The following is a 27850-nucleotide window of genomic DNA, read 5'->3' on the forward strand; positions in this document are numbered from 1 at the left end:
ATTGTGATTTCTAAAAAAAGGTTCTCCTGTCAGATACCATATTGAAACTAAGAAAAAGTAAACCAAAGCTGAAGATTTTTTTAACCATACAATAGAATTATGACGAAAGAGCAGCGTCCTGCCCTTGAAATAGACCTTTATTGTGAAAATCCAAACCGGATATTGAGAATGTGAAACTGTTAACTATCAGTTTCACGTTCTCGAGCTCTGCCCTTGACTGTCACCGACCCACGTGAGTGTGTTCATTTACAGGTTATCGTGATGCTAAGCCGGTAGTTAGCTAAGCTAACCGACTACATTAAGAGAAACCCGGTCTCACACCGTTCGGGCGCCTCATTTCTTTTGCAGAACAGACTGTCTGTTATTGACCTGACTTCCGGCTTGGTTCGGCTACGATGTCCTGCAGCGGTAAATCTCTGTGGTTTTTACTGCGGCGGTGTGTCGCAGTCAGACAGCTAACGGTACCGACAGCTTCACGCATGTGCGGCTTCACTCAGCAGCGAACTTTGACTTCGGCGGCCCGGACAGCCTGTTTCCAGAGACTGTGCGAGCTGCAGCCCGCAGTTAGAAGCAGCCAGAGCCGCTTCTGTACTAAGGTTAGTCTCAGAGCAGCCCCGCGTGGTTTAGCATGTGTTTGGGTCACAGAGGCAACTAGAGACGGTTAAAGACCGAGAAGATACTTTAAAACTGCTCTGAAGATGCTTCTAGAAGAGTTTATTAACGCCACGGGCGTATGTTTTGTTTGGGGAGCATCAGACACTTAAATTCGTGCTTTTTATGAACCTTCATCTAGAAATGTGTCCCTTATATGCGAAACTCCAGGACAGAAATATCCCTGTTCATGTAAAGGAAAGCACTTGTACCAAACCCACTCTGGCAGGGGCTAGTGTGGGGGTTCCTTAGTTCCGGCGTAGGACAGCAGTGGAGGAAATGACTGTCAGAAAAAAAGAATAAGTAATTTCTAATGTGAGCTATGTCTCTGTGGTCTGGCTATGGTCAGTTGACCTGAGCTGGTTCTGAGGTTTACCACCTGCCTTCTACAGTACATACAATTATTCTACCTGAGCTATCGTGGCTGCTTTCCGACTCCTAGTCACTATAAAGCTGCTATAATTGTGGGATTTGACAGGTGTTACTGAAGAGCAGCATCAACTTGAATTGATGACTACATGGTCCTTCTAGCAGCATGTCGTTGTCATTGAAACACATCCAGGCACTTATTTGGGCAGCTATCCTGAAGCATTATCTAAATTAACTTTCATTTCCCTTTCACTAAAAGGGGTATAAAAACTGTATGTACAGAACCCCAAAAGACTGATTCTGGTCATCTTAACGTAGAGTTTTCATTGGGAGAAACGTTTTTTCACTCATCCAAATGACGTCTACCACCACTGTTTCTTTCACCACTGTTTCTTTCACCACCGTTTCTTTCTCAAAAAGGTTCCTTTAATTTTTTTTCACTGCAGCATCTCTTTCATATAATACAGTTGATCCTGGTGCAGGTAGGACCTAACCTAGCAGTGACCAGAAAGATGCAAATACAGAAGTGACAAAGTCCTTTACAATATAAAATCACATACAGTTAAAATTGTATCAGTGGATAAAACGAGCATGTATGATCATTTCACACTGATATATTGATTTAATTGACTCTACATCTTCCAGACAGGAGGAACCTATGAGGATGACTACCCACCTCTGCCGGCCTATCATCCTGAATCAAAACCAGAGTCCAGGGAGGTTTACATCGTGCAGGTGAAAGGTCTCCCATGGTCCTGCACCACTCAGGACCTTCTGCAGTTCTTCTCAGGTGGGAGTCTGAGGAGTGGCACACCTTTACTTTGTAACTACACAGTATATGAATAAATTAAATGAGATTATTATTTTTTGCAATTACCATGTACCAGAGTGTAGGATACGTGATGGGGTGAAAGGCATCCACTTGACTTTGGACAGGCTGGGGAGGCCGTCAGGACGAGCCTTCATCGAGATGGAGCACGAGGAGGACGTCAGCAAAGCACTGGAGAAGCACCGGCAGTACCTCGGCCCACGATATGTTGAAGGTTTGTTCCAAACAGGAAGTCCTTGACAAAGACTGATGGTTTGAAGGAAAACTCAGTTTCAGGGTCCTGACAACAGACATTTATTTATAATAAATAAGAAGCAGTCATGTTTGCTTAACTCACAAGAACACATTCTCCTGTCCTGTCTCAGTGTATGAAGTGACAAATGGTGACGCTGAAGTCATCCTGAAGAAAGCCACCCAGCCTCTAGGAGCTGATGGCGTGGTGCTGCTCAGAGGGCTCCCCTTCACTTGCACTGAGGATGACATTGTCCACTTCTTTTCAGGTACACTGTGTTGCTACAGTATGGGACTCTTGTCAGTGTAAACTCAGTAGATTTAGTTGCAAAAAACCCCAAATAAACGTTAGCTATTGAATGTAAGTAGAGCTTGGTAATGATTTTGGTTTCTTATTAGTCTGAAGACAAGAAAACTAAAGTAAAATTCTCATCGTCTGTGGCTAAATAAAATGTTATCACTTACAGTCTTGGCAGTGTCCTGCTTATTTATTTATTTTTTAATAAATTCATGCATGATTTGGTAAACTTGGTAAATCACATTCGTAGGATTCATTTGTTTCACCTCCCAACATGAGCAGCTGAGCACACGGCTTTCAGTTAGAAAACTGGCACTGAGCCTTTTGAAAAGGTGAAAGTATGCAAGGGGAAAAGAATTATAACTACTTTATCTTAACAAGCTGTGTTTCACAGGTTTGGAGATAATGGCGAACGGGATCACCATGGTCACAGACTCCAGGGGAAGAAAGTCTGGAGTGGCTTATGTGCAGTTCACGTCTCAGGAAGCAGCTGATGAAGCGCTGCAGAGGGACCGAGAGATCATAGGGAGCAGGTGGGAAGCTTCACTGACTCTCGAATTCACCTGGATGTTTCTCTGGTGACCAAGAAGTGCACTCTTTTATTTTTTGTCATGTTTGTTGCTTGTTGTGCTGTTTCTAATATCTGCAGATACATCGAGGTGTTTCCCAGCAGAAGAGATGAGATTCACTCGACCTGGAGGAAGAGAACGAGTCCATTTCCGTCTCAGTCCAGGCCTCAGTCAGTGGACCGGAGGAGTGGTGAGGAATTTTAATTGGAATTGGAAAAACGTGCAAATCTTACACTTAAAATATGAATATAAACATAAAACAAATAAAAAGAAGCACAGCAGGAGTGGCTACAACAAAACATTTGTGATGTGGCTCTGCAAAATATCATATTTAACATTGTTTTGAAAAGAGGCTCAAAGGCTTCGGTGTCTCATTTAGCCAAACACCCTCTCGCCTCACATCCTCTCCTCAAATCTCTGGTGGGAATAAAGCGTGTTTTATGGTTCTGGAAATGCGTCTGCCTGTGTACACGTGTTAGTTTGACCAGTGTTTCCCAGTGAACTCTGCTCTAGCTCCTTTCCCAATCCCAGCCTACTTGTCGATCAGTCGGCATTCGGTAGACGGATACGTTTATGGGAAAATAAATTACACTTAAGATGTGATAAGACAAGTTTAGGATGTAACGAACAGGTAACACAGAGAGGGGTTAAAACTCTTCATGTGGACAACTCTTACACGTGCCAATTCAATGTTAGAAGCCATATTTTAAAAAAGACTTTCTTGTTCTTTACAGCAGCGGTCCCCAACCCCCGGGCCTCGGACCGGTACCGGGCCGCGAGAGTAGAGGCTCAGGTGTGAAATGTATGGTTTTCAGGGTTTTTATCGGTTTTCAGCGTTATTTTGTTATCGTTTTTATCGTTAACTCGGTTTTCCTGGGTCTGTTCACGTGTGTTATGAATAAATCTTTTTTTTCGGTACCGGTACTAGTTTTATTTTGTTGTATTTATCCGCGACACCTTAAAGGCCGGTCCGTGAAAATATTTTCGGGCATAAACCGGTCTGTGGCGCAAAAAATGCTGGAGACCGCTGCTTTATAGGGTAGAAAGCATTTAAATGACCTGACATATACCACACAGTTGGCGCCCTCTATGGGTTCAATACGGTGCAACAGGTGCTGGTAGTGGCCCGTCCCTCTGGCGTGTTAATTCTGCTACCTTGATAAAGACTCATCGGGGGAGGGGGGTATAGATTAAATGTATTTCAGTGTCACTGTCACATTCCTTTCCCAGCATGTGTAATGTGAATGTTCTGACATACATTTCAAGCTTTAATAGCTCCAGTGAATATTTGATGATATTTCAGCCATTTATGGAAGTTCAAGCCCAAATGATACATGAGCCTGGTTAACAGACAGCAGTGTAATGGGTCCTGTTTTAGCCCCTGAAAACAGATCACCTGCTTCGCCTCCTCCGTCACTTCACCTTCAGAGCTCCACCGTACCGCTACACTACATCCACGTGAGGGGACTTCCTTTCCAGGCTTCTGGGGAAGACATAGTGAAGGTAAAGCTGTTCACGTGTTGAGACAATGAAGCTGAGTTTGGTGATTTCACGTGTCGGTGTTTCTCTCTCGCAGTTCTTCTGTCCTCTGGCCGTGTGTAAGATCCTGATCGAATGCGGTCCCGACGGCAGGCCGAGCGGAGAGGCTGACGTTTACTTCCACTGCCACAGAGACGCCGTGGCCGCCATGTCCAAAGACAGGATGAACATAGGTGAGCCCGTTGGTGAGCTTTTCACAGCGTTGTTTATTTTTGCTTTTAGTTCAACTCTTTACCAGGGCAGCAGCTGTCGATAGATTTAGTAATCGAGTAATTTATCAACTAATTGAGTAATCGGATAAGAAATACTTTTGTCTTATAAATGAGCCACAATACATTTTCAAAAGATGAGTTCAGAATGAACTTCTCATTGATTTCCATTTTAGAAACTTGAATGTTTTAAAGTTTAACTGCATACAACATCTGTCAAAACCCCGAAATAAACTCTTTGATCGTACGCCTCGTATTAAAATTACATTTAAAACATTTTTAAATGCAAAACTCTGGAAATGATCTCGAGTCAAATGTCAAACTTGAATGAAATAAGATATAGATGCAATCTAAACTAAGGCATAAAAACGTTATCTTTACTCAGTCTTCTTGGAAAACCTTCTGACGTTAATAGGAGGCAAGTTTTTGTGCTGCTGAAAACAGATGTTATATTAATAATAATTCAGCGTCCAAACCAACAACCCTCAGGTCAGCGAGCTTAATGGCCCTCGTGCATTTTTATGGAATTGTGAAAAAAAGCTTTTATTTTTACATGTTTAAATATTACAATAATTAATTAACACAGTATTTGATATTATTTCTCTTTCAATATGAAAAATGTTACGAAAGTATTGAAATTAATGTGGTCTAGTACACCCCATGCCCCCCTTTTCTCTCTCCTGAATGTCTGTGATAACGTCGTAAATCAGAAAAACAAGAATAATTTGAGTCTTCTCTGCTCTTTATATATTTTTCTGTGATCCAAATAATATTGGCCTAAATGTCTAAAGCGTGTCTTTGCTGCTTACTGATCGGTGGCATATTGACTTTGTTTGGTTCTTCTCTTTCAGGCGAGCGATACATCGAGTTATTTCTCAACTCTGTTGCAGACGGTGACGGCAGGTAGGAAACACATCTACCATCAGTTAATCTACTTTTAAAAGAGACCAAGTTATGCATAAAACAGTGGAGTGGCCCTATTTGTGTAAACCAATAATTACTAGAGTCCAACAGAGTGCCGTTTCCTTTTTCTGAGAAAATATTTGGTCTCAAAGTCTTGGAGAGGAAAGGATGCAAATGTGTCGTAGACAAACTGCTCTGAGGTCCGTACAACGATCCTTCCCTCTTCTTGTTTCTTATTCATGGACGGATCGACTGATTTTACATGTAAAACTAATATTAGAAAATAAAGAGGTTAAACACGTATTACTGAGTGTAACCCAGAGAAAAACTTAAGCTGCCTTGACTGAGCGCGTTTTGTTTTTCCCTCTTCTGCAGGTGAACGTTGACACACAGGATTCCCATATTTATTTTCCAGCCTCACGTGGACATCGAATAAACATTCCTGGTGTCAAAGACAAAGCAGTCGGTCTTTATTTAATCAAATGTAATATTCCTGTAATGCTTTTTTGATTTTATTCTGGAGGTTTGCATCTCCACTTTAAAATGAAAGAAAGAGGCGAACACTTGTAAATGCTCATGTTTATTGTAAGCCAAGAAGCTGTTCCACTTCACCTGTTAATCATCATCAGCCACAAAAAAAATAAAGATTTAGTTTTTAAATCAACAGAACATAAGTTATAAACCTGTCTTCACTTTACCTCAGCCAGGCAGAGCCGTGCATCAAAAGTGCTGAAACACATTCAGTTTATCCAGAGCAAAAAGCCTTCGGTCTAAAAATGTATGATTCACCTGCTACAGTTTAAAACACACCAGACTCAGATGTGACTTCATGCTACATGACTGATTTTAAGCCTTTTTGTTAATGACACTTCTAATACACAACAGCAGGAAAGAAAAAGCAGCTTTGTGACCTTAAGAATCAGGTGATCATTTGCAAAATACATTTATTATTTCTCATTACATGAAACTAGCTGAGCTTAGCATAAAGAAGGGAAACGAGTGCCGACTAACACAACGTTGCAAAAATGAAACACTGCATCTAAAGCTCCCCGCGCTGACGGGAGCAGCTGTTCCTGAACAGAGCACCGGGACTGAAATGTGCAAACCTTCGATCAAAACTCTGATCTTGCTGTTTTCACCGACTTGTTGAGGTTGAGTCTCCATGAACGGCTTTAAATTGGTCTCCAATTTTTAAAGCTTTACCAATATTAAGACAAGAGACAAACTCAGCTTCTATGAAGCTGAGTTTCTTAGATGAAGAATTTAATGGTGATACTGATTTTTATTGTGAATGACTTTGAATCAATGTCCAAGTTTCCAGCACACAACACTGTAAACTCAAATTGGCATGTTGACCTCTTATGGTGGATTTGGTTATTTATGCTAATACTCTAACAGTCATATTTAAGCAAATAGAGACAATAGATACCAGCGTTTTCATCTTTTATCTCTGAAAGCAGGGAATAATCATAACTGCTTCTAAGTCTCACAACATCGTTGTGGATTTTTGGTGATCTGATTTTTCATTCCAGTTTATAATTCCCAGAATCCGCTCCACTCTGGAAATAAACACTAACTTTTTTTTTATATATATTGCATGAATTTTTATTTTTTATTTAAAACCGTCTTTAAGGAAGTAATGACACACAACATGACAGCATTTGGTCATTTTGTTGACCGAGTTTGTCAGGATTTTCCCTGAATGTGACGCCAGTTTAATCACAAAAGTGCATAAAGGTACGAGTAACTCCGTATCCTGATCTCTGAATCGAAACACCGAGCCTTGAATTCCAGTTTTTCCTTTTTTATCTGTTAACACTGGGGATAAAAATGTCAGTTAAACTTTTCATCACTTAGTGTCCATAAATGAGATGATTCTTTTATTTATTTGTTTAAATCCAGCCATGTGAGGGAGAGCAAGTTTAGCTTAAAAGTGCCGACAGAAGCCTAAATCACCAACACGAACCAGAAAAGGAAGATAAATGGCATCAGCTGTTTTTATTTTAAGGAAACACACACACACACACACACACACACACACACACACACACGACTGATTTAAATAGCTCACAGACCCCGTGATTCTTAGGATGTCTCAGGAAGTTGGGATTTTTTGGTTTTTAGGTGCCATTGTTACACTCGCGCGTCTCTGCTGTGTGTGATGATTGTGGGTTCATGTTGGTGATGAAGCGTATTGTTGGAGTAACAGCGAGTAGCAGGCGGTGCAGACCGTCTCTGGGAGAATGGAAGAAGGTAAAGGCAGCTCTTTGGACACGCAGCTCTCACAGAAAACGCCGCTGCAGTTCTTACACTGTTTCTGCAGAGAAGAAGAAAAACTCCATTAAAGGAAACCACAGCTGGGGACACGAGTTCTCCTCCATTCTGCTCATTTACAGCGCCTTATTTTTACTTTTTGGTTCTATGAGAGTAGCTTTGCATGACTCACAGATCATATTCATCTCATATTGGGCTTTGGTGCAGTCCACGTTAGCTCCCCATTCAGCACCCACCCTGAGGGCCAGAACCGGCCAATCAAAGACTCCGCTTCAGCCTTCTAAAGCCTGACCATAAATCATTGATTGGTTTGAGATCGGGGCAGTTTACTGACCACTGATCCAAAATGCTGACTATCTGTGAGTCTTAATAATCACTTTGCCCTTTGAGATGATCATGCTGATCTTTGATGTGGGCAGTCCTTAAAAAGTGTGGGGACAAGAGGAGTTCCACCACCTGTGCTCAGCCTGGAAACGGATGAGATGGGAATGGATCCCCCACAATCAGGATTTGAACCAGACTATTTGCATATGTTTGATATTTTTTTTGATACAGAAAATAAGTTTTGGAACAGCCGTAACAGCTTTAGGAAGTTCAACCCAAGAAAAACAGGAGTCAACTATTTAAAGAAGCTGTAAACTTTCAATGCCAAACAGAAAAATATTCTTGATAACTCAAGTTCAAAATGATCCTCAGTAATTTGTACCTTTGTCTTGAGGAGGGAGTCGGCCTGCTCACACATCGTACACATGGAAGGCTCGCTGTTCTCCAAGAACGACTCCTGAGGAAGAACAACAAAAAGAAATAAATGCATGAGTCTCTGAACAGTGCAAAGACACACTGCCATCAGTACATGCTGACTGCTTCAGCATCCACTTATTAAAAGGCCAAACTTTCACACAGGTAAAAAGTCAAATCTCACCTGCTCATCCTCGTGGTGCGACAGGGACCTTCAAAGTTAAAGACGGGACATGAAAAAGTGAATTATTTTTCCATAAATTTCACTATTTTTTGAAACTCTGAGATACCTACAGGCTGGTATTGTCCTCCAGGCCACTCTGGAACTGGTCTTTCTCCTTCACTGACGGGGATTCTGGGAGTTGCTGTTAAGAACACAGTCATAAGCCACCAAACCACAGCTGACAGCTGTTCGTCGGACATATCGTTAATGTGAGAATCCACGTACTGTTGGTACATCCCCTGGTTGTCTCCTGTCGGTCCGCGGAGTGCTGGACTGAGGTACCGAGGAGGCACTGAGGTGATGCTCGCTCTTTCGATCGCGACCTTTTCTCAGCTCACGCTCCAGATTAGACCTGAAACAGCAAAATAAGCCAAAGAATAGAAACGTATAGTTCAGTGACGACAGTAATTAATAAACATATCTGGAGCAGAAAAAGGAACAACGTTTATGGTAAAGGGGAACCTCCAAGAGGTAGGAAAGCCCAATGTTACAGTAGAAATAAGATTCTTCTGATGGCAGCTTTGATTAACAGCCGTGCATCCAGCAGTTTCCTGCCAGGCCTCTGACCTGTGTTTGTCCCTTCGTCAGGTAGAACCTGCATGTTATACATCCTGTGTAACTGAAATCTGTGTGAAACGTCGCTACTCAAAACTTTCTAGAAACCACTCTCTGTATCGATGTGGTTTGATGGGCTACATATCGTTAGTATTTGTACGTTTCTATGGTTACAAATGCGCTCGCACAAGTCTGTGATGAACTTCTAAAAGATCTCAATGAGAGCACTGAGACCACAGAGTGAGAGTCTGACTGTTTTAACAAAGAAAGAGTGATAAAATAGAAAGGAGTATTAGGGCCACATTAAGAAAAAATGTTCATTTTCAGCATAAATTCAAAATGTGGATTTGCCAACTGCCACGGCTCACAGCTTCTACAAAACGCCTCGTGTAGATGAGGTAGTGAAATCGTACTTCAGAATCTGTTTTAGTAATAAGGAAGCGATTTGTCCTCTTCCTCTTTGTTTTGGTCATCTCAGTGTTTCAGATGGAGCAGGAGTAGTGAGGCGCCAGACTTTACCTTTGCTTCCTCAGCTGCTCCACCTCCACCTGCAGACTCTCGATTTTGTCTCCAAAGTCCTGCTTGAAGAGCCGGTTCGCCTCTAAAGCCAGGTCCCTCTCCTTCTCCGCCTGCTTGCATCTGGTTTGGGGTGAGCGGGTTAACATAAACTCATGGAAAAATAAAAATGTGATGAAGGGAAACGTGGCTGGGAAGAGAGATCAACTCAAACTAAAATGTAAGAGCAACCTGGGACACTGTGACCAAAGACCATGAAGCAGACTCTGTTTGTTTAGCGTTTTATTAGCCTAATGATTACTACAGTTGACACCAAACTTATGTTCACATACAATTTTAAATTATTCATTAATTTTGCCCCTTCCTTCTTCTGTGCTGGACGTTCGACTTCAACAAACCCCTCTGATATCTGGCGCCACACGCCACTTCTCTCTGTCGGTTGAGAATATCTGACAGCCTCAGGTTTGAGGACGAATCACATTACAGCAACTGTCAAGTATTCAGCATGGGTTTATTGGCACATCAGTCCATCAGGCACCTCTACTCATCTTATGTCTGACTAAAGCATTACCGGGGCAGTTTTTAGAAACGGAAATCTGAAGTAGAAATCTGATGTGGCGAACACATCTGGCAGAAAACACGAGGATTAAGGGGCTGCTAAAGGATCCATTCAGTCCACACTAAAAGCTGATGCTGGAGCGCCGCTGCAGGAGGTTGTAAGAAGATGGTTTTTATTTTGTAACAACAAAGGAGCATCGTACAGAAAAGATAACATCCTAGTTTGGTTATTTCTATATTAGGCAGGGTTGTATGTTTGTTTTCAGACTCGTGAAAGCAGGCAGCTACTGCTGCAGCTGCAGCAGCTTCCCCGCTGCAGAGTTCAGGCTCCGGGCCTGCTTCGCCAAATGTTTGTCACTGATTTTTTTCAAAACAACAGACGAACAAATGATGGAAAAAATTAAAGAAAAAGAAAGTGAAGAGAGAGAAAATGGATCCATGAACATAAGAAATGTCATCTGGAAGCACCAAATACATATCGTGCTGTAATAATAAACTAGCCTCACCTGGTCTCCAGCTGTTTTATGGTCCCTGACATTTGGTTCATTTTCTCCTCCATGCGAACGATGATCTCACTCTTCTGTTTCGAGCTGGCATCGGCACTCTGCAGAAGATGATCCAAACTAGTCAACTGATGTCTTTCCTCCATATACACTCGGATTTGTGTGAAAAGATATTTTTGGGGATCTAATCCTCCACCTGCTCGTCATCCCTAGAACAGCAGGTGGAGGATTGGGATTAGGCGGCTGTGAAGACCAGGATAGGGGTCCGAAAAAGGAAGGACAGGTGGACGGATGAAATATCTGATAAATGCGACCATCCCTAGTTGATCAGACGGCAAGAAATCCAAATTAAGAGACTAAACTCAGAGCAAAAGTGAAGATCACCTGTGCACCTTTTAATCTGAGGCCAGGTTGAAAACTTTTTCTGCCTAATATTTTCAATGTGTTCCAGTAAACTAATTGCTATCGTCCATTTTATTCTTGCTTTGTGGAACAGTTTCAGTCTTCTTACAGTTAAGCAGACCTTTGAACTTTCTCATTGAAGTGGCCTCCTCTTTTCTGCCTTAACTGAAAAAAAAAAGCCAAGTTCTTACTGTCAGTCAGTATCTACTGCTGACTGCAAGTTATTCTAGACAGGAAGTGATGCTTTATCATTTCACAGAGAGCTAATAGTGAAATTAAACACCTACAAGTTTCTGGGAAAAGCTGAAATCTACGAGTGAAGCCCTGAGAGACAAAAGTGGATGTGAGCCTTTTAAAAGCAGTGTCCTCATAATCAGACATGAGAAGCACCGCCTCACCTGTGACTTGTGCATTAGCTGTTGGTTGATGGCACGAAGGTCTTCCAGCTGCTGTCTGAGCTCCACCAGAGCGTCCTGCTTCTCACAGACGTCTTTCTCCAGCATCTTCATGGACAGCTCCATCTCCTGCTTCATCCCGATCTGCACCTCCAGCTCCTTCTCCACATCCTGCACACAAGTCAGACTTTGTCAGTTAGAAAAATATAAGCAGGAATGTCATAATTAAACTCTAAGCTAAATGGACTGAATTTGGACTGGGCTGACTGTCTTTCTCCACATAAGCTTTGTTGTATTTCTGTGTAAATGGCAGCTAAAAATGAAAACACTAAACAGGCCAAGCACATTTGTTACTATTAACTACAAACTTTGTCAGCAGATGACACGGCTACATGTATAATCTCTCGCTGGTATCAACGCTTCAACGACTTAAAGCTACACAAAGACTGTCAAACAGCTGAAACGCACCAGTCGAAGCAAAGTTTCCTCTTTGAGCTGCTTGCGTGTTTCCCCCAGCGCTTGTCCGTCTGCTGCTGAATCACTTCTTAATGCCTGAAGAAAAAAGGAACGCTTGCTTTTACTACAAATTTCCAAATGCTCGAGTCAGCTGCTGCATAAACTGGCAGATAAGCAGTGTTCACCTTTCTGGACTCCAGCTGATACGAGCTCTCCTCCTTTACTCTCTCCACGTCTTCTTGTAAAGTGATGATCCTGTTATTCGCCACTGCGAGCTGCAAGGACAGAAATCAACAAAGCAGCTTGGTAAACAGGAAGTCCCTGCAGCCGGGCTAAAAACATGTAAGGCTGACATTTAAAGACAGTTTTTGAAGATGATCACTGTGAGACTCGCCTCTTCTGTCAGCTTCGTGTTGGACTTTTCCAGAGCGTCCACTTTGGCCTGCAGGTTATTTACCGACGCGCTGTAAACAGGCAGAAAGCAGGTGAGTCACCGAGCTCGACAAGGTGAGGAGAGCAAAGTGAGCGCACCACCCCGACAAACCTTAAATGTCTGTTCAGCTCCTCCACGTAGTTCTTCTGATCGAGAATCGCTGTGATCTGACCGTCCCTGAAAACGCACAAAGAGAAACGTGCAGTTAGCCGTCAGGCACACAAACACACAGCAACACAAACAAAAACAATAGAAATCTGACAGAAAATCTCATTCTAGTGCAGTATTTTTAAACTGTTGAGGCTAAAATGTGTTTCAGGCATGGAACGGAAATCTTTTTCAATATTCAAGTTTAAAGGCCACACATTGGAAAAATATGGTCCGAAGGCTGGGGCTCAATCCAGCCGTCCAAATAAAAGAACACTTTCTGTCAATTAAGTTCAAGACAAATGGCTGTCAGTCGACAGAGGTAGGAGTGAAGCAAAAACAAAACACACGCTCCGATTACAGGCCCACAGCTACTGCTGATGGGACTAGAGGAGCCAGGACTCACCCCTCCACGCTCTTGCTGCTGTGTCCACCGTCTTTTAGGTACATGGAGAAATCGATCACCCCAACCTGCAGATGTTTTAAGAAAAAGGCAAAAAACAAATGACAGGAGCCATCCTCGTATGTAAAACAATTCAAAGTATGTGTGTAGAGTCTGCAGGCTGAAATATTTTAGTCTCCAAGCTCAGGCGGATATGAACAAAGAGCTGCAACATTCCTCACAGTCACTCTGGACTCCCAACCTGAGAGCTGAACATCCTGACTGACAAGCTGTGAGCTGCTGAAACAAGAACAACCTGAAGCTGCACTGCTCAACATTTTAATGTTTATGAAGCAGAGCGGGGACACAGGCCTCAGAGCCCAAATCGCTGCGCCCCTTTACATTGCTCTTAATTCAGTTGTGCTGCTGCTGTGTAAAGGAAACATCGCTGTACTTCATATTTAAATGATCTGAACAGATGGTTTAACTCAGGGTGGGGAACTCCAGGCCTCGAGGGCCGGTGTCCTGCAGGTTTTAGCTGTGTCCTTGATCCATCACAGATGATTCAAATGGCTAAATGACCTCCTCAACATGTCTTGAAGTTCTCCAGAGGTCTGGTAAGGAACTAATCATTTGATTCAGGTGTGTTGACCCAGGGTGAGATCTAAAACCTGCAGGAGACCTGGAGTTCCCCACGCCTGGTTTAACGAAAGGCTTTTGTTGGCATTTTTAAGGGAAAGTACTGACTGTAGGAAAAAAACGAAACAACAACTCATTAGTGAGAGTTCAAATATACAGATATATAAATGCCATCTGGCCAAAAGTTGAATGCCAAACAAACTTCATTCAATAATTCTAAATAACCACACCACAGTGTAGACACTGTCTGCACCACATCTGCCAAATCTGGACCAAACCCGGCCGACACAGACCAGATTTTTAAGACCGATACCACACAGGTATTTGGTGATTTTAAAATGATATTCTAATGCATGAAACATTTTTTGTCTTTCAAAAAAATGAAAACATAAACAGATCTCCCAAACATTTATTCGTTTACTCTTTCTAGCCAGTACACACCACATGCTTCAATCATTGAAAGAGGCCACTTTAGACATTTACAAATAAAATGATGGATTATTTCCCTTTAACATGAACTTGTATCATGTCAGGTTGTTGGCGTTATTGCAGAAAATAACAAGCTATTTTACACATGTCATAAAGTCCATGTCTGGCCTTTGATGCGATCAGTGAAACTGAATTTGACGCGCTTGTTCTACATGGGCTGAGAGAAAACGATGCCACACCAGGGAGTGTGATGACTTTTCCTCTGCCTTACTTCTCATTTAGTTTGAGCTGCTCTAAGTGGAGTTAGAGGTGAAGGTGAAAGCAGACTAACCTGCGAGTCCAAGTCCTCTCCCTTCATACACAGATTGGCATCGATGACATTTAATCCAACCAGAAGCCCGGCGATGACGGCGCCTTCCTCCTCCATCATCAACGCGTTTGGCTCGTAAAATTCACTACAGAGAAGAGACAGAAAGGGCTACAACGTCAGGCGGAAGGGTTTTAGGTTTGTATATAATACTACCGGAGCCAAAAACAAACAAACAAAAAACCCCAAACCAAAACAAAAACTGCAGATCCTCAGATGGCCACTTGAGACAGGCTACATGGTGGGGTCAGGGGCTGAGGGATGGAACCAGACCCAGCTGATGCCAAAGTCCAAGAACAGGCATTACTAATACAAACTGACTGATTACACACCTTAAACACACTTTGATTAAAACAGCTCGCAATCTGGATTTAGGGAGCTCATCAAGATAAAACACCTTGATAAGACTTGATAAGATTTTTTTACCACAGTGTAAAGTTCAAAGTTGAACCTGCAGGTTCAAAAGCTTGTTGTTGAAAATTCAAAACCTTTAACAAATGGCATAAAAATAATGAATGCACTAAAATGAGGATTTACATGATCCATGTCATGCAGACAGAGTGTGGTATGAACTGTGGGACAACATTGTCTCCTTTCATAAAGGATGCTTCACTGCATCCTCTGGATAGGAGATCATATGAAGGAAGCACTGAAGCATCCTTCTTAAAAAAGACTTTGACCAGCTGCTATTATTTCAGAGTCAGGTGAACTATCTGACTGCTCCACTGGCTGATATAAGATGAGCAGCAAGTGCACCGCAAACTCCTGACCCACCGCTTTGGAGCCGGACTCTCATCCTCCTGAGCCAGCTGACCAGGCGGTAAACTGAACACGGGATTATAATGGTGACATTGGAGGGAAACTAAGAAGACAGAATCTACATGTAGATTTATGTAGTAGCGTTTACATAAAACAGCACAGCCAGTAATACAAGCTGCTGTCTGGGCCTCAACACCTGTCTGTCCGTGACTGAGTTTGACCACAGCCAGCTTTGATCGAGGTGATAACTGCTCTAATAACAAAGCAAACCTGGTTGCTTAAAGGTTAAAGTTGTGCATTATCAGGAGTGTGGCAGCTTAAACATACAGGTGAATGAAGATTGTGCTGCAAGCTGCCTGCTCGCCTCCTCATCTGCTAAGTAAAGTCAGTGAACTGAACCTTTCCTTCATATTTGTGGTGTTTTTGCCTTCTGGAGAAGTTTAATGCAATTACCTGATAAATCATAATCATTTGTTATAATTAATGACTGTACTGCCAACTGATAGATGTTGTGACTGCAGTGGTCAACAAGAGACACCACATTCATCTGTTCACATAAAGTCTTCGCCTCTGTGAATATTACGATCCAAACACACCTGAGCAGGTCCTTTCTGTTGATGATGGTCTTCATATAGTCTGAGAGCTTCTTCTGCATCAAGGCCAGTCGTAACCAGGCGCGTCCTCTTCCTAGAGGAGTTCTGGTATCAAACATGGGAAGAGTGAGATTTGCACACACTAACAGCCTTTACAAGATTAAGGCAGCTAGCAAAGAAGCTCCAGCCACGTTCTGGCATTGTTTAAAGCTCAGATGACATAATTAAAATCCAAGCAGAAGAGCCTTTTTTTGTAGGAAACTTTGAACAAACTCACTTGAGCCCGGGCAGGTCTTTTACGCTGGCAGTGATCTCTCCTGCCTCAGGCGTCAGCTTCTCAACCAACTCCAATGGTCCCCAGAAGGACTTGTTCTGCCCCAGGAAGGTCTTCTTAGCTGAAGATTGACAGACAACGATGAGACGGACAGACTGAGAGCGTGCATACAGAAAGAGCAAAAACACACTGGCCTCAATACAGTTAAAAGGAAACTAAAGCAGGAGTTTAAGACTAAATATTCCTTACAGCTATGTCAGCTGTACATTTTAATCTCTCACATCTCACTGTCAAAAACTGTAAGGAGTTATAAAAGACAACACGAATGCAGTTTTTACTTTTCAGCCCGTGTTTCAGACAGTGCTCCATCACGACAAAGAACTGCTGCAGAGGTGCATAGTCAGAGTCAAGCGTGCGTCCCAGGTTGAGCGCAGACTCGATCAGGCCCTTGATGCTCAGTTTGGCCATGTTCATCAAGTTAAGCCTCTCGATTGCGATGGGATCCTTGGGATCTAAAAGACGGAGAAAAGGAAACAGACTTATAATTCTCACCTTCAGAATTTAACAGCACAAATAAATCAGGAACTAAACTCGTTTGAAAGTCAGCTCTGTATTTCTTAAACAGAAATTTTAAAAAAGTCAGTTTCCAGGAAGGTGAAATAAAGAATACACAGCAAGACAACAAAGACTCCATCATTACAAATAGCTAAAAGAAGACAAACTCCAGGACTTACTGTGAAAAACCTTGTAAATCTGAAGATTATATACAGTTTTAATATAAAACTATAAAATGTGTCTGCAAGAGAAATAGTCTCAATTAAGAGAATGTGAAAGTTTAATACAGTCCACTCGTTCTGCACGCCTGATCTATTATTTATGTCAGCATTTAACACAGAGAGGTTTTTAGTGGAGGTGCTCTATGCTGCCCTGCAGATTTGTTTACATTATTAATACAGTTACACATTTAAAGTTTACATTTGCAGTGCAGCATGTTCATCTTATTCTCTCTAACGCAAAATGTAAACAAATTAGCAGAGATCCTCAGCATGCTGGTATTAAAACTGTATAAATTTGTATTATAATGTTAATGCTGAAAGTAAAATAGAAAATTGTAGAAAACTGGGGAAAAAAAATTTAGGCAACTAAACAACGAGACACTGAGAAATACTGAGCTGGTTCAGGAGGATGGCCTGACTTATCTGGGTATTTTATAGTGGGTACTGGTCTGCTTGATTAAAACCATTTTCTCCACCATCTCTATCTGGTGTTTTCCTTCCAACGATAAATGACAAAGAGCCAAGCTTTGTCATTTATCGTTAAGAAGAAGAAGAGGAAGAAGAAGAAGAAGAAGAACTTTTATAACGCTTTCAGTGGAAACTACAGATCCATAAGCTTCCACCTCTGAAAAGTGACGCCGACGCTTTAGCTCCTTAAAGCTGCATTCTTCCTAATGCAGCCAGCAGGGGGCGATACCAGCGGCTGTAATAAGGTCTTTGACTCTGTACGTGTCTGTAGGAAAACAACCTTCCTTTATCTTTCTTTCTCTAACAACCTTATGGGATATATCACAAGTTTCAGGTCTTAGTAAATACAACATGAAGCTCATTTGTTTTAATGTTACAATTAAGACTTAAAAAGGTGGATAAAGCAGAGCATGCTCTATTGTGTGGCTGATAAGTGTGCAGTGTCCCTCAGCTTCAGACCCAGCCCTCACTTGTTACCTCCAGTTTTTAAAACCACCAAGAGCGGTGGTGGAATCACATGGCAGGATCTCGCCAACCAATATGTGACGTCACGCTGGCTACATCCATCTTTTTATACAGTCTATAGTAACTATAATACTACTAACAATAATAATAATAATAAACATATCATGAACAGTTATTATACAATAAAAATATTATGTGCATATGTTTAAAATATAAGATGTCCTGTATCTGTCCCTGTGGATCTGAATCAGTCTGATTGAGAAAATGTTCAACAGGATGGAAATAATTACCCAGCTTGTTAAATTAAGCCATGTGGATAAACTGTATGAACATTAAAATAAATACTGCCACGTCTCCCATAAAAAGGTTTGACACTACCAGTGCTATGATAGATTTAAGCAACAAAATTGTGCATGTTGTCGTTATCAATAACAAGAACCTCAGAAACCTATGCAAAGTGAGTGAAGAGGAGAGAGAACTAAAGCCTAAAGCAGATGTTTCTGTTGTCTGTTAATGGGCTTCTGTAATGTCATTAAAGTGGACTCTTCAGCGGTGTAGGCTGAAAGCTGCAGCGCTTCATTTGCCAACTGAACTGCCTACGAGTGCCTGCCAGCTGGCCTGCTCGTGCTGAGAGTAGGTGTGGCAGTTTTAAAAACAATAAAAACAGAGCACACAGTTATAGATATCTGTTTACAGTCAGGCTTGTGTTTGCTGCCAAATCTATAATTGGCTGCACTCCGCTTTGTCAGTGGGAGAAACTAAATGAAAATCATCAGCACACAAACATGTTTGTTCTGTGCAACTGGGATCTTCTGTAAGGAGCAACAGCTACCAAGTACTTGAAGCCTCCCAGCAGGACCTGGCTGCTTTGTTGTCCGCCCCTGGCTTATTTATAAGTGGCGTCATCCTGCTGCATAACCCTCAATGAAATCAAACCCGTCGTGACACAGCTCACACCGTTCACCAGGTGAAATATGTTGCTTCTGGTGTCCGCGATGCACACCACCACGCCCTAACACATAACGTAATGTGCTCACAAACACTTCCTCAAACGCTGAGCTAATCTGTCACGTTACCTTCATGGACCGGCTCGGGGTCTGGCGTGAGCGAGATGTCGTTGAGCTCGCGGAGGCACAGCCACTCGCCATCGACAGAGACGCGAAAGTTGCACAGATAAATGGTCTCCCTGGCAGCCTGGGTGATCTTGTCTGTGGTGGGAGTCGGGGTTTCGCTCTGAGGCGTCAGATCAGACATGATGACTCAGCTTGTGCGAGGCAAAACCAACACCACCGAAGGGGAAAAGGGAGGGGGGAGGTACAAAAGATGCAGGAGCTTTGCGTTCCAACAGCCAGAGAAGGCCAGAAAAACAAGAGGATGAAAGATGAAAAGAGAATCCGAGGAAGAAACAAAAAGGACAAGACGGGAAAGGCCCACAGCAGCCTTCAGCAGGTGTTAGAAAGGGTGCTCCTCCTCTTTATGCATGCATCCTCCTCTCCTCCTTGCTACAACTGAGTGAAACAGGCTGCTGTCTGTGCCTTCTACTCCTCCACCGCCTCCTCCTCTTCAGCCTCTTGTTATCGCCTTTTGTGCCGACTGGGGATTTAAAATGCAACAGAGAGCACCGTGCTGAAAAATCACAGCCCTCCTCCGGTCAGCTTAGCACCGGTTCTCTGTGATTGGACTGCCTGCGCACCGCAGTGAATGCACTGGGTGGGTGTTGACCAAGATGGCTGACGGCAGCGCTGGGTACAGCAACACATTGTCACGTGAGCAGATGGTGCATGCGTAAAAAAAAAGAAGCTAAAATAAGGGGGGGTCCCCGGAGTAACCAACCAAGGCTAATGATGCAGCAGAGGGCCTGTGTCTCTCTGAAGCATCAACAACATCCCCCCTCCTCCCAGTCTCGAACACAGGCCTGTCAGCTGGCTGCAGCAGAAAAACAGCAGCAGCAGTGAGCATGAAGGGCAATAAGGCCAAAGGTCCCAGATGTAAGCGGGGGCCATCTATTTTTTTAAATCCCCCACCCATTCTGGTACAGCTTCCCTGGGCCTAACACCTTAAACATCGAGCTGGATATTGACAATCAGATCATCTTTAGAGGATGACACTCCGTGCCATCAGAGGACAACAAAAATAAACATGTGACAAATTTAATTGAGAAAGTTTTCACTTTTTTTTTTTTTTTTTTTAATCGATTGCTTTGTTTGTCTGAAACGAACCTCTGTTTTCTCTTAGAAAGTAACACCATGTGTTCAGTATAATACAGTCAAAAACTGCAGTTGCTTTAATGTTCACATGAGGCTAGAAAAGTGAGTCAATCCTCACAGATGTGTTAAAACCTTCAGTTTTACAGCAGAAACAAACATGTTTATAGCATGTACAGTAAACAGCTTAGTTTCCATATTGTAACAACTTTATGGGGACGATTATTTTATACGCTTTCTACTTCGATTGACAGCCATCTGATCACAGGTGACTACAGCGTAACCAAACTGAACCTCTCTACCATGTTGCATTGGTATTTTGGGGGCAGCTTAAAGATGCTAAGGCACATAGTGCACAGAGGTCGCCAACTTTCTCCAGAGTTAATCGGTAGGACCTCAAACTTCACGTTCCTCCAGATTAGATCAAGAGCAGTGCACACAGAGCTTCGTGGAATGTGTTTACATCCCTGAGCAGCTGCATCCAAGCCTTATATCACCGAGTGATGTAAGATGCGGTGGTATAAAGGATACTACTAGACTCTAGTGGATTGGGCACATTTTCTCTGGAGTGGTGAATCACACTTCTCCGTCTGGCATTGCGATGGATGAGTCTGGGTTTGGCGGTTGCCAGGAAAGTGGTACTTGTCTGACTGTAATGGGCCAAGTGTAAAGTTTAGAGGTGTTTCTATGATTATGCCGGGGGCTGTTTTTCAGAAGCTGGACTTGGCCCAAAGGAACTCTTAGCGCTTCAGCATACCGAGACATTTAGGAAAACTTCATGCTCTCAGCATTTTGGGAACAGTTTGGGGAACGCCCTTTCCTGTTCCAACATGAATGCACACCACTGCACAATGCAAGGTCCACAAAGACATGAATGAGAGAGTTTGGTGTAGAAGAACTTGACTGGCCTGCACTGAGTCCTGACCTCAACCTGATAGGACACCTTTGGGATGAATTAGAGGGGAGACTGTGAGACCACCATCAAAAATCCCCATAAACACTCCTAAACCTTGTGGAAAACCTTAGAAGAGTTCCAGCTTTCATAGCTGCAAAGGGTGGGCCAACATAGTATTAAAGCCTATGAATTAAGAATAGGATGTTACTCAAGTTTTATACTGTAACGTTATGGACAGACATTACTGACCTATTGCCTACATTTATTTAAGGTCTCTCTGCAAGAGCTTTGGAAACTAAAAGTAAAAAGGATCTATATATCTTAAATGCCACAGAGACCTGTGTGCTGATAGAGAATGAAGATGTGAAAGCAAACAGGTATTTTAACAACAGGTTAACTCTGTCACGACCAACGACAGGATCAGTCAAAGACTCAATACCTCAGGAAGGTTTCTAACTGAATTAAGTGACCCTAAAGTATCTGCAGCCAGAATAAGAGCTATAAGACATACATCCACTCCTTTTAAGAGTTCCTGTAAATACTAAAGAAAGGTGTCTGAATGCTTCCTTTATTACCTCTTTTAACAGAGGACACACTGGACAATCCCTTTATGAAAGGAAAGTACACAACACCACCCAGAAGCTCACCACAGCACACAAAATTAAATCATCAACATGAGCCTTAAGTGATGCTCATCATGTTTGTTAATAAATATTAACAGTACAGAGAACCAAAGAGTGGAATACCCGCTCCGGGTTGGGGATGGGATGTACCTTCCAGTGGAGGAGCTCAAATATCTCGATCGTCTTGTTAATGAGTGAGGGTGGAACAAAGCAGGACGTTGAAAGATGGACTGATGCAACATCACCAGTGTTGTGGATATGAACGTGAAAGCGTAGCTGTGAATTTACTGGTAGAGCTACATCCCCCCCTGACCTATAACCACCAGCTTTAGATAGCGATTGAAAAGGTGCCTTAGCTCTCCCTTAGAGAGGGGGTTAGGAGCTTGGTCATTCAGAAAAGGTTCAAAGTTGAGGTATTCGGGGCACGTCCCACTGAGAGGCGACCAAGGGGGATAATGGAGAGATTATGTCTCTCATTTAGCTTGGGGATGTCTCAATGCCCCCCAGAACAGCTAAAGGAGGTTGCTGGGGAGAAAGAAGGCTACTGCACCCGTGACCCAGACAAGTATCAGAAGTTGGATGGAAGGATTTGGAAAGTTTTCATCCTTTTTATTATTTAATTCGGACATTGGGAAGGAAGTGATAGTTTTCTTCTGTATTAATTGCATGAAAGACGACACAAAGACACTAGAGGAGGTATCAAAGATGAGCCATCTGCAGTACATCTTTGAGGCATAGTTTCAACACAGCAGACCCATGTAAACAACACTCACTGTCACAGTATTAAACAGCCTGGTGTAAGGGCAGCTGGATTCTCTGAGCGATCTTATTTTCCTTAAAAACTCCTTAGGAATTCTACTTTTTTTTTTCAAGTGGTTAGGAAAGGAGCCAGGAGGTCACTTTCTGCAGCTCCAAATCAGATAAATGATAAATCTATACAACAACAACAATAATAACCAGCAGCAAGGTGAGTCAACCAAGCCTGTCAAAACACATGACACATGTTGACACATTAGCCGAGAAACAACACAGAAGAACACACAGCGGCTTTTACTTTGCAGACAGAAATCTGAGGCTGAGAATCAACAATCATGTGATGTAGCTTATCCTCTCCCCAGCTTTAGCTCCGATAACTCCTGGTACTTTACTGAGTTCATGTGTCAGCAAGGTGTTTGTTTACGGACGCTGGAAAGTTAGCCAACAATGCTAGCAGCACAAACTGCAGCGTTACAGTTGGTATTCTCAGTGTATTAGGAAGCTAGTGTTAGCTGTCAGGGAAAGGTGTACTTTTTGAAGTTGGTCAGCACTTACTTCGTCGCCTCGATTCGATTCGTTCAATCTGGAAGTCATACTGTCGAAGCGGAGCGGGCGGCAGCGATCCAGCCTTTGCGAAGCGCAGGTTGGACGAGTTTAAAGCCTCCTTGAAGTAAATCACTGAGGTCGGGGAGAGAGTTTCGTCCGGGCTGTCAGTGTGTCCGTTTTCATCGGAGGAGTTTTGTTTGTCGGAACTTTCTGGAGAAGACCGCAGAGGAAGATCTCCCGGCGGCATATCCCGCTCCGCCATCCTCTCTTCGGTCAAATTCGTCTCATGTGACCGGGGAAGGGGGCTGTCGGGCAGTACCAAGCTAGTTAGCTGCGGTTAGCTTCTGCAGACATGCACTGAGGTGATTAGCAACAGCTGGATAGTGACTCACTTGCCAGCAAAGCCTCTCTAGTAATCACTCCGCCTTTCGTCCTGTCCACCACGGCCTCTCCATGACCCGGAAATAGCCAAGCCTCAGCATTTTGGTCAGATTTGTTGCCAATTTCGCGAGAGTTTAGGCGCTGTGTCAGCTGTCTTTTACATACACAGAGCCCATACACGAAGCAAGATTTGACACCAGCAGCAGAAGCACGACTGGGAACGTCCTCCTATGTTTCCCATGATACATTGCGAAACATGTCGCATTAAAGGAGCCTCTTCTGTGCTCTATTTTTATCTTAGTGGGTTAAAAATGGACCCTGCAAGCATTTAGGTGTATAAATAGCGCAGTTTGTTGTAGAAGATAAAAAGTAAACTGTCATTTTCCCCACTAACAAAGACTTTAGCTAACACTGATGTGGCAGCTAAAACCTAAAAACACAAAAGCTGGATTATAGCTGAAAGCTGTACAGTGGTTCAAATTATGAATGAATGAATCACAGAAAGAAAAACCTTCCACATATTTTATATATTTTCTTAAAATGCTTCTACTGTTTAGAACAAGCAATAGTCATATGGTGCTTTATAAATACAAATAATAATAGTAATAGCTTGGAAAGAAAAGCATCTGGACTTCTTTAAGTTGCTTAAGATTGCTTCTTTCCAAGCTCCTTAGACTACGATGACCTGGATGACTGAGAACCTTCACAGACAATAATAGTAATAAATAATAGCATGATACACTATTTTGCTAATCCACTTTAATGTTATCTAATATTTGGTACCCTGTTTTTACTACACTCAGCCATTTTAATATTGTTTCGCTGTTCTGTTGAATGTGAGATAATTCTGCTTTAGTAATATATTTGTTTAAATTTTGACTTAATTTATCTTGATTTTCAGATTAGATTTTACCTTATTTTTTTCATATTTTGGTTCATTTTTATTTAGCTCCATACTTTCTATTTAGCTTCTGTAACAAATTTTTTAAAAATCCAACTTTGGGTACATTTTGGGATACATAAACTACATTTTATCTCATCTTATCTTAAACTTGTTGAAGGTTGTATCCCAGTGAAAATGTGTAAATAAGCAGAATGCATTGCGGAGTAATATGTGGGCATAACTGTGTGAGCTTTGTAAAGGAATCCATCAGAAAGAATTAAAAGGAAATTAAAAGGAAAGATTAATTTACAATAACTGTCAGATAATTAAGAAACAAACCGCTCCATGCCAAAAGTCTGAGCTCTAAATTTAGGATCTAAGTTTATCGTGAGGATGTTTTGCTAGTTCTCATACAAAGAAAGGTGAGCACTGTTACATGTGATACCCATAACTGACAACAGGAGGAGACTAGGGACCAATAAAACTGCCAGGGATTGGAGAATATAAAAGATATTCCTCATCACCAGGGATTTAATCTGGATCAGAATGATCTGAATTAAGAAAGCTGCATCTTGCAGTCCAGATAATCAATGAATTCTTGGTTTTTCAAACAATTTCCAGATGCAAGTGATTCCAGATTCCAAATGAGTTTAAAACACCAAAAAACATAGCCAGAAACATAAAAATTATGGATATTAAATTTAGCAATAGGATGGATCACACCATTCATGTCCCCTGTGTAGTGTAAAACCTTTTCATTAGGCAGGCTATAAAATGATAGTTTCTGCGGTACTTTGAAGCTGATATTTGTATAACCTGCTCGAGCCTGTTCTTTACATGGCTAAGAAACAACAGACCTGCATCAGTCAGGATTTAGTGCTTTTGGGGGCTTTTAGAATTCTCAGTCAGTATATTTGATTTCTATTTGGGTTTTATTGTTATTCTAGTGTTTGAAGTTTTTCTGTTTATTGAACTTTGGATTCTGGTTTTGGTTTCCTTACATTTTTAGCAGACTGTGAGTTTTATTTCTGGTAATAATATGAAGTGTTTGACCCCTGCTTTTGGTTTATGGTTGTTCTAGCCATGACTCTCACTTTTGTAGTTTTGTGTTTTGGTTCAAGTTGATTTTTATTGGTTTCAGTTCCTCACGCCTCATTTCTGTGGTAACATCTCAGTTCTCCTGTGTTCCTTGATAAGTGCTGCTATTAATGTCTGTGTTACTTCTCTTCTGTGTTGCTTTAAAACCGATGGTGATCCAGCTTTGATCTGATTATTACCCCAAACTCCAAAAAATAATGACCTTCCACTCTTCAATTTCAATTACAGTCATCTTGTGGGCCAAACTGGATACTTTGGTGGACTGATTCTGCGCCACATGTCACATGCTGTAATTCATTAATATCAATATGCCCTAAAAACTCCCTGAAAAGCCTTCAGCTAATCCAAAATGCTGCAGCAAGAGTCCTGACAGGGACTAGAAAGAGAGAGCAGATTTCTCCTGTACTGGCTTCCCTTCATTGGCTTCCTGTTAAATCCAGAATTCAAAATCCTGCTCCTCACATACAAGGTCTTGGATAATCAGGCCCCATCTTACTGTATCAGCCCATTAGAGCACTTCGCTCTCGCTCTGCAGGCCTACTTGTTGTTCCTAGAGTATTTAAAAGTAGAATGGGAGGCAGAGCCTTCAGTTTTCAGGCCCCTCTTCTGTGGAACCAGCTTCCAGTTTGGATTCAGGAGACAGACACTATCTCTACTTTCAAGATTAGGCTTCAAAACTTTCCTTTTTGCTAAAGCATATAGTTAGGGCTGGACCAGGTGACCCTGAATCCTCCCTTAGTTATCAGAATCAGAATCAGAATCAGAATACTTTATTGATCCCTGGGGGAAATTATTTTTTGTTACAGTGCTCCATTTTAAACCAACATTAAGACAAGACAGACAATACGCTAACTAAGAATAGTACAATATATACATATATATACATACATACATACATAAGTCACTCATAAATAAATAGTTGGAAAAGAAACATGTGTAGCTGTAGCAGCAAACAGTGTGTTAAGTGGATGCGTTGTACAGGGAGCCACAGGCAGGAATGATTTCCTGTGTCGTTCAGTGGTGCTTTTCGGTAATCTCAGTCTCTCACTGAACGAGCTCCTGTGACTGACCAACATGTCATGGAGTGGGTGGGAGGTGTTATCCAACATTGTCTTTATCTTGGACAGCATCCGCCTCTCCGACACCACCTTGAGGGAGTCCAGCTCCATCCCCACAACATTGCTGGCCTTACGGATCAGTTTATTAAGTCTGTTGGCATCTGCGACCCTCAGCCTGCTCCCCCAGCATGCAACAGCATAGAGGATCGCACTGGCCACAACAGACTCATAGAAAATCCTCAGCATTTTCTGGCAGATGTTGAAGGACCTCAGTCGCCTCAAAAAATAGAGACGACTCTGGCCCTTCCTGTAAAGTGCTGTGGTGTTTTTAGCCCAGTCCAGTTTATTGTCAATGTGTACTCCAAGGTATTTATAGTCCTCCACAATGTCAACACTGACCCCCTGGATTGAAACAGGGGTCAAGTGTTTCCTGGTCTTCCTGAAGTCCACGATCAGTTCCTTGGTCTTTGCCACGTTGAGCTGCAGATGATTCTGCTCACACCACGTGACAAAGGAGTCGACCACAGCCCGGTACTCTGTCTCATCATCCCTGCTGATGCATCTAACCACCGCAGAGTCATCAGAAAACTTCTGAAGATGGCAGGTCTCTGTGCAGTGGCTGAAGTGCTGCAATAGACGTAGGCTGCCGGGGGGATTCCCATGATGCACTGAGTTTTTCCTTTCCAGTCACCTTTCTCACTCACTATGTATTAATAGACCTCTCTGCATTGAATCATATCTGTTATTAACCTCTGTCTCTCTTCCACAGCATGTCTTTATCCTGTCTTCCTTCTCTCACCCCAACCAATCACAGCAGATGGCCCCGCCCCTCCCTGAGCCTGGTTCTGCCGGAGGTTTCTTCCTGTTAAAAGGGAGTTTTTCCTTCCCACTGTCACCAAAGTGCTGCTCATAGGGGGTCATATGATTTTGTTTTTTTCTCTGTATGTATGATTGTAGGGTCTACCTTACAATATAAAGCGCCTTAAGGCGACTGTTGTTGGGATTTGGTGCTGTGTAAATAAAACTGAATTGAATTGAATTGAATGTTTGAGACCCCTGGCCAAGGCTCTGTTGGTGATCTAAACAGTTCATCTAGGTATCAGAAATATTTGACATCGAAAGGTGTTTTTTTTTTTTATGTTAAAAGGCAGTTAAAACTACTATTATTTGAAATACAGGGTTTAGTCTGTGTTTGTGGGGTCAGTTCAGTTTGGTGAGCAGGATCCTCCCAAAGCTTTTCTGCCCTCACAGACAGCTGCACGAGAACATCTGCCCACCAGTTCTGGTGCACATCAAGGCTTTTTCACCTCTTTGCTGACAAAATGTTATAAACACTGTGCATTTACGTTAAATCCAACCAGAACAATATGTATTCATGACCTTATTATAACTCCATCAAACATCACATAGACTGTCCTGTGACGTAGTTTAAGGAAATTCCAGATGCTTACTCGTA

The 27850-nt window shown here is 42.3% G+C and overlaps 2 protein-coding genes across 4 annotated transcripts; one reads left to right on the forward strand and one right to left on the reverse strand.

The window, feature by feature from the left end:
* The first annotated feature begins 148 nt into the window (after positions 1-148).
* On the forward strand, positions 149-6057 carry grsf1 (G-rich RNA sequence binding factor 1). Of its 2 annotated transcripts, XM_085426479.1 has the most exons (11): positions 149-232; positions 349-596; positions 1666-1810; positions 1908-2063; positions 2215-2349; positions 2773-2911; positions 3028-3137; positions 4326-4450; positions 4524-4659; positions 5547-5598; positions 5974-6057. In XM_085426479.1, the coding sequence occupies exons 2-11, from the start codon at positions 396-398 to the stop codon at positions 5975-5977; spliced, it is 1203 nt and encodes a 400-aa protein (XP_085282605.1). In that variant the 5' UTR covers positions 149-232; positions 349-395; the 3' UTR covers positions 5978-6057. The 2 variants fall into 2 exon arrangements, with proteins under 2 accessions (XP_085282605.1, XP_085282606.1); XM_085426480.1 differs by lacking the exons at positions 149-232; positions 5974-6057 and having other exon boundaries at positions 239-596; positions 5547-5602.
* A 1118-nt stretch (positions 6058-7175) lies between these two features.
* On the reverse strand, positions 7176-23573 carry rufy3 (RUN and FYVE domain containing 3). Of its 2 annotated transcripts, none has more exons than XM_085426476.1 (18): positions 22984-23573; positions 16580-16753; positions 16245-16362; positions 15971-16072; positions 14580-14703; positions 13205-13269; positions 12763-12828; positions 12613-12682; positions 12404-12493; positions 12231-12314; positions 11766-11933; positions 10969-11066; positions 9908-10027; positions 9059-9185; positions 8905-8975; positions 8795-8822; positions 8579-8653; positions 7176-7915 (listed from the first exon to the last, which is right to left on the reverse strand). In XM_085426476.1, the coding sequence occupies exons 1-18, from the start codon at positions 23234-23236 to the stop codon at positions 7772-7774; spliced, it is 1977 nt and encodes a 658-aa protein (XP_085282602.1). In that variant the 5' UTR covers positions 23237-23573; the 3' UTR covers positions 7176-7771. The 2 variants fall into 2 exon arrangements, with proteins under 2 accessions (XP_085282602.1, XP_085282603.1); XM_085426477.1 differs by lacking the exon at positions 22984-23573 and adding an exon at positions 19027-19660.
* Positions 23574-27850: the final 4277 nt, after the last annotated feature.

Source organism: Rhamphochromis longiceps, linkage group LG12, assembly GCF_057381845.1.
Source record: "Rhamphochromis longiceps isolate RC_006_pf linkage group LG12, R_longiceps_female_GT1.1, whole genome shotgun sequence".
NCBI lineage: Eukaryota > Metazoa > Chordata > Actinopteri > Cichliformes > Cichlidae > Rhamphochromis > Rhamphochromis longiceps.